Raw genomic sequence first — 6,034 nt, 5'->3', positions numbered from 1 at the left:
AAAGGGGCATGGCTTAATGAAAAGAGCAAGATCAAGAAAGAAATAGTGCATATAATCAAAAGAATATGATTATACTAAAGACCAACTTAGTCAAAATTAAATGGCTAAGTTTGAGAAAGCTTAGCTAAATATGTATAGCTAAGCTTAACAAAATATAACAAATGAAGAAAATCAATCAGCTTAATGAAAGTTTTGCTACTGATATGAATATCCAAATCCAAAATTTTGATTCAGGCTTGTGTCGGATCAATAATTGACACCCCTACTTTTATTTATCATGTGAATAAATTTAATTCTTTGACTGTGCCCCAAAGTTAGACAAATTTTATACGAAAAATTCTGAATAAAAACAAAATTATGTTAGAAGCATTAACTTCAAACAAACATATAATTCTTTTTTTTTTTTTAATTGGCCTAACACAACATCATTCTAGTTAACATTTAATGGCTTCTAGGACACTACATAATCATGCTCATACAAAACATATATTTCTAACCTAAATAATATAGCCAATACATTTGCACATCACTTAGCAAAGTGATACAATATTGTAATATAAATAAATCTTAATTCAATAATACATAAGGTTATGCTTATTGCATAACATAGATTTCATTTGGGATTATTGCTTCTAAAAGCAGCTTTCTATTACAAAAAAAAATTAATTTTTTACCAAAATGTTGTTTTAAGAAGCAGTAAGAAAACGATCCCAAACGAAGCCTTAATATGTATAAAATAATTTTTATTATGTCTTCTAGGGCATTACATAATAAAGCACTTTCAAAAGATATATTTCTAATAACATAATATAATAAAGCTTTTCAAAAGTTTATTTACCAACAATGATTTTAATTAAAATCTTTAGTTATTTTAATTGTTTCTTAACATATTTTATGACTTAAAACTTTTAGTATTAAGGGTTATAATAAACTTGTGAGGGATGAGCATATTCGAACTTAGGGTTGACTATGTCATCTAAAATCTTAGAATCTATGCTTAGAGAAAATTGAAGTTAAAAAGAATAGAAGGGAGAGGGGTCATATACCCTTAGGTTTTAGGTTTTATGTAAGGGAGTTTAGAGTGATTTAGGTGGGATTGTCCTTAGAATATTCTTAGTAACATTGGGCCAATGATTTTTACAATTATAATAAATTTCAAGTAATTTTTAGCCTATCAAAAGATTTTCGTCAACCGCTGTTGTTAAACTTTTTGCCATCCAATCGCTACTGTCAAACCATCAACCAACAACTGTCGTCGGAACACCACTTAACTGATCATCTGCATCGGATCTTCACAATCTAATTATTGTCAAGTCATCGCTCAACCATCGTCAAACAATCGCAAACTACCATTGTTTGAAATACGTCACGCGACCGTGGTCGTTGGACTACAGCCCAACTGACCGCCGCTAGTGGATCTTTTACTTCCAACCATCGTTGCCTCAACACTATTGTCAAACCTTCACAACCAACTGTAGCAATCAAACCTTCACTACCGGACTTGCCATCGCAAAACCGCAGCCCGACAATCACAACCATCTGAAAGCCTTCTCACATTTTACCAACTCCATCATATTTTCTATTAGCTTTTCACACTCTTGTAAATCAAATATCTCCCACTAAAAAAATATACAAACATCTATAATCAATGTTTACATACTTTTTTTTTCTTGGATTCTTACGAAATCGCACAGAATCCTAGAGTGGACAAATACCTTTTTTCTGGATTCTTAAGAAATCGCACAGCGAGCACTATTTGTTATGTTTTCCTTTTAAGTTTTTTTGTTTTCGATCTACCAAAAAATTCTCAAATAAGTATAAAACGAAACTTCATCCAGGCTCAATCATCAAAATAAAAACGATCAAGCTTCCTCGCCTCACAGATAGCATTCATACACATCAGAGATTTACTGCATAACATTATCAGATCGACAGAAATAGCTCAGAAGCTAATCGTGCGAATTGGAGAAGACATTCACAGCAGCTAAAAAGATAGTTAAAGCAGATATCAAGGACGATTAATTGATCAGGACTTGTTGAAGAAATTGACAATCCGCTTTGTGAGCTCCTGCGCCTTCAAGCTCCCAGGGTTAAAAAAGAAGAAACCATGATCCTCATTCTCTGACTCCAGAATCTCTGCGTCCCCTTCCCAGTCGCTTTCCTTCAACTTCTCGTAGTAAAGCCTCCCCCTTTCCCTCAACAAATCCAGCTCCGCAACGCACACCAACACTCTCCGGCACCCCAACGTTGCCAGGCTCGGCGCACCCTCCGCCACCGGATTAATCCGCGGGTCGTCGAACCCCGTCGTCTCCGGACACACAAACGGCCACAACGCATCGATATGCTCCAGCGTTAGGATTCCCCCCTTCCGGGTTTCTACCCCCTCATCTCCAATCCTATCCTTCCCCCAAAACAACGGGTGCACCATCACCAGCCCCTCCACCTTCCTGCCCTCCCTTCCAAGCCTTATTCCCAAGCTGTGCACTAAGTTTCCCCCGGCGCTTTCTCCGGCTATGTAAACGTTCTCCAAGTCGCCCAAATTAGACAGCCATGGATCGTCGGTGGCGAAAACCCATTCCAGCGCCTCCCAGCAGTCTTCGTAGGCGGCGGGAAGAGGGTTCTCTGGCGCGAGGCGGTAGTCTATTGAGATGGCGAGGACGCCAGCTTTGGCGGTGAGGGAGTTGACGTAGTTGTGGTAGCTGGAGGAGGAAGAGCGCAAGAGGTAGAAGCCGCCTCCGTGGATGGTGACGAGAACAGGGAGCTTTTTTGGGATGGAGGTGGCGGAGGGCGGGAGATACAGGCGGACGGAGAGGCTGGTGGTGGGGTTGATGGTGACGTCTTTGGATTGGACACCGGTTGCTGGATCCAGGGAAGGGGGGACGAGCTCGTCAGGAATAAGGCGCTCCACGCGGCCGTTCCGGTAGCGGCGGATGAATCCGGGCACTTCAAATATGATGTCGTCGGTGTCAACGGGAGGAGAGGAGGCGGCGGAGAAGTTCATAGTGGCCTTGAAAAGTTGGAATTTGGAATGATAGCGATATTGTATGATCGGGGCGATGCGGGTGGAGATATTTTTTGAAGGAGCAATTTTTTTTTTTTTTGTATAATAAATAAATATTTGAATATTTATGTACATAAAGCCTAACTACTGTTTTATTGATAATAATATCATTTAAATTTTCAATTAATTTATCAATTTTAATTTAAAATAATTCATAAAATATTTAATGATTTGCTTATAACCCATATAAATATTAAAAAAATTTATTTGATATAATTGTTTAAAAAATATAATTAAAAACAAAATTAAACTTATTTTAAATTATCTGTTCTTTGCCAATAAAATTAAGGAGTTTTTACATACCTAACATTTAAAATTATTCTATTTACTTATTTAACATCTAAAATTTAATTATTATTCTACCATGTAAAATCATTATTCCTCATCGAAACTGCCACTCCATAACCTTCCATCTAATACCTCACTGCCTGATGCCTTCGTGGGCAACGATGACCACTACTTCTTCCGTGGCCTAAATTGCCAGTGCGACATTAGGCTCACCACATGGGTTTGTACACAAGCCAATGAGTCATTCGCCGAAGCCTGGAATGCCGATGAGGCTTTTCGACCTTTCAATCTAAAATTGCCAAAGCTCTAGCACCTCCGCATCACCTCCCCTGTTTCCTTGAAGCAGCCTGGTTCTCAAGATGGAATGATCCAATGCTTCATTAAGTGGGACAAGTCAAAATCAACCTATTGTCTTTACCTTAAAAAGAAGAAGTCGACGCACAACCTATACTGAATATGTAATTTCAATGGACCCTGGAAACATCTCAAGGTCAAGCAACACCTACATTGGCAAGCTAAGATCAAACTTTGTGGGTACGAAGTTTATTGTATGTGATACACGGCCACCTTATATTGCTGCTTCTCTCTGCCATCCAAGGACAACAAGCCGTAGATTTTACTCTAAGAAAGTCTCACCTAAAGTTCCAACAGGCAGCCACAACATAGCCCAGGTCTCATATGAACTGAATGTACTTGGCATTCGAACCCTCTTCCCTCTGTCTCTTAGTTTTTCGTAAATCCAAAGCAGAAGCGGCTGAGTTCAATCCAGTCGCCCTGGAGAGGATGAGTGGCGCCAACGGAGTGCAATCGGGTGTCCGGTCACCTGGCAGGGAGATACATCTGAATTCTCTCTGTCTATAGTAAAGCGCAATTAAAGCGAAGTTACTATAATAGCTGCGCTTTAACTACGTTTTGACTGCGCTTTTACTGTAGATAGAGATAAATCCGGATGATTCTTTCTGTCCAGTGTTTGTAGCTAATAATTTTCCGTGCGATTGAGACGTTCACACGAAGTGGAGAATGATTCCTACGCAAAGTGAAGCAGGCCTTTCGGAAACAGTCGGGGTGAGGTATTTGACGGGAGGTTAAGTAGTGGTAGTTTTGATGAAGGCAAAAGATTTTAGATCGTAGAATAATAAATAGTAAAATTTGGGTGTTAGATAAATAAATATAATAGTTTTAAATATTAGATAGGTAAAACCCCTAAAATGAATATATAGATAGCAAGAAAATTAATTATTAACTGCTCCATATTTTCACTCAACGCCCATTAATTTTTCTTTTTATTCTTTTACCTGTAGTTCTCACATGAAAGGATCTCAGTATTAGAGTAGATTTAAAATGGGCATTTAACTGATGGTACTTTGCTTGCGTTGCCTGCCTTAAAAACTCAGCGCTATATGATGTAAAAATATCTGACCGGTCAATGTTGGACCCGACCCGAAAACTTGACCGAAAATTTCGGGTTTGGTTGACCCGAACCCGAAGCGGGTCGGGTTTGGGTTCAGAAAACTGATCCGTTTGCAAAACCAGGTCTGGTTCGGGTTAACCCGGAAACCCGGAAATGACCCGGGAATAACCCGGAAAATGGCCCTGCCCGAATCTGCCCGACCGCGACCCCACCTACCAGGGCTGCCCGCCTGCCCCACACAAGTCTCGCGCGTCGCGTCGCTGCCTCGCTGGCATCGCCGCCGCTGCATGCTACCGGCCTGCCGCTGCATGCTGCCGGCTTGCCGCTGCCGCTGCACGATACCGACTGCCATCGCACGCTGCAAGGTTGCTGCGCAGCCCGCGCTGTCCGTCGCATGCAAGAACTCAAAAAAATCAAACCGAAGCGAGTCAGGTCGGGTCGGGTTCGGGTCCGAAAAATCGATCTGTTTGCAAAAACGGGTCGTGCTGACCCGAACCCGAATAGTGCCAGATCAATTCCGGATTCGACCCAAACCTAACCCGTGACCTGAAATTAACACCCCTAAAAAATATGATGTTGGCCCGTAACGATCATGATCAACAGCTCTTCTTATACAAGAATTTTGTTGCTTCATGCCATAAAAAAATACTTTATCTCTTTTTAAAGAATTGCAATACATCGAGAAATATTTATGTTTTTAGCTTTCATCTTAAATTTTCAGATTTGTATCATATTAATTAGTACTAAAGAATAGAGATTGAAGAATTTGATGAATGTGGAATATCAGCAAGACAAGAAATTAATAGTTCTATCAGTTTTAATTTATACTCTATCATGAAACTTCTTAATATGTTGTATTATTTCAATTACTTTTTTTTTTTTTTGTAATAATGTGCTGCAATTTGATCTAACATTGATATGAATGCTCTATTTTTATATTGATCAAATTTTTATTGTATTTAACTGCATAAAAATTGCACTTGCTATTGATCAAAATTTTAAATAAATTTTGTTAAAGAAAGATGATTGCTCACTATATAATGATTTCTTCTACAACTTAATTTTTTTCTAAGGAAATTAAAAGTTAAAGCTATGTACATCTGATGACTAGTTAAGTTATTTTTCATAATTAAAAATAAATTTTAATTAAGTGTTAGAAATAAAAATTCCAAAAAAAATAAAAATAAAAAATAAAAATTTTGGTTCACAATTAAAGAATCAAGCCAATTAAACGAGTCAAGTTCGAGCTTTTCAAACAAGCTCTAGCTTTCGAG

The 6,034-nt window shown here is 38.7% G+C and overlaps 1 protein-coding gene across 1 annotated transcript; it reads right to left on the bottom strand.

Annotated features, from left to right (window-relative positions):
* Positions 1–1,814: 1,814 nt before the first annotated feature.
* On the bottom strand, positions 1,815–3,051 carry LOC110096887 (probable carboxylesterase 2). The gene has a single exon (XM_020823026.2). The coding sequence runs from the start codon at positions 2,999–3,001 to the stop codon at positions 2,027–2,029; it is 975 nt and encodes a 324-aa protein (XP_020678685.1). The 5' UTR covers positions 3,002–3,051; the 3' UTR covers positions 1,815–2,026.
* Between the last annotated feature and the right edge of the window lie 2,983 nt (positions 3,052–6,034).

This window comes from Dendrobium catenatum, unplaced genomic scaffold, assembly GCF_001605985.2.
Source record: "Dendrobium catenatum unplaced genomic scaffold, ASM160598v2 fragScaff_scaffold_53, whole genome shotgun sequence".
Taxonomy (NCBI): Eukaryota; Viridiplantae; Streptophyta; class Magnoliopsida; order Asparagales; family Orchidaceae; genus Dendrobium; species Dendrobium catenatum.
The sequence above is the reverse complement of the archived record's forward strand: the minus strand, read 5'-3'. Positions and strand labels throughout refer to the sequence as shown.

Bases quoted from the DNA above. Each gene is read 5' to 3' on its own strand.
- LOC110096887 (XM_020823026.2), bottom strand. From the start codon at position 3,001: ATGAACTTCTCCGCCGCCTCCTCTCCTCCCGTTGACACCGACGACATC.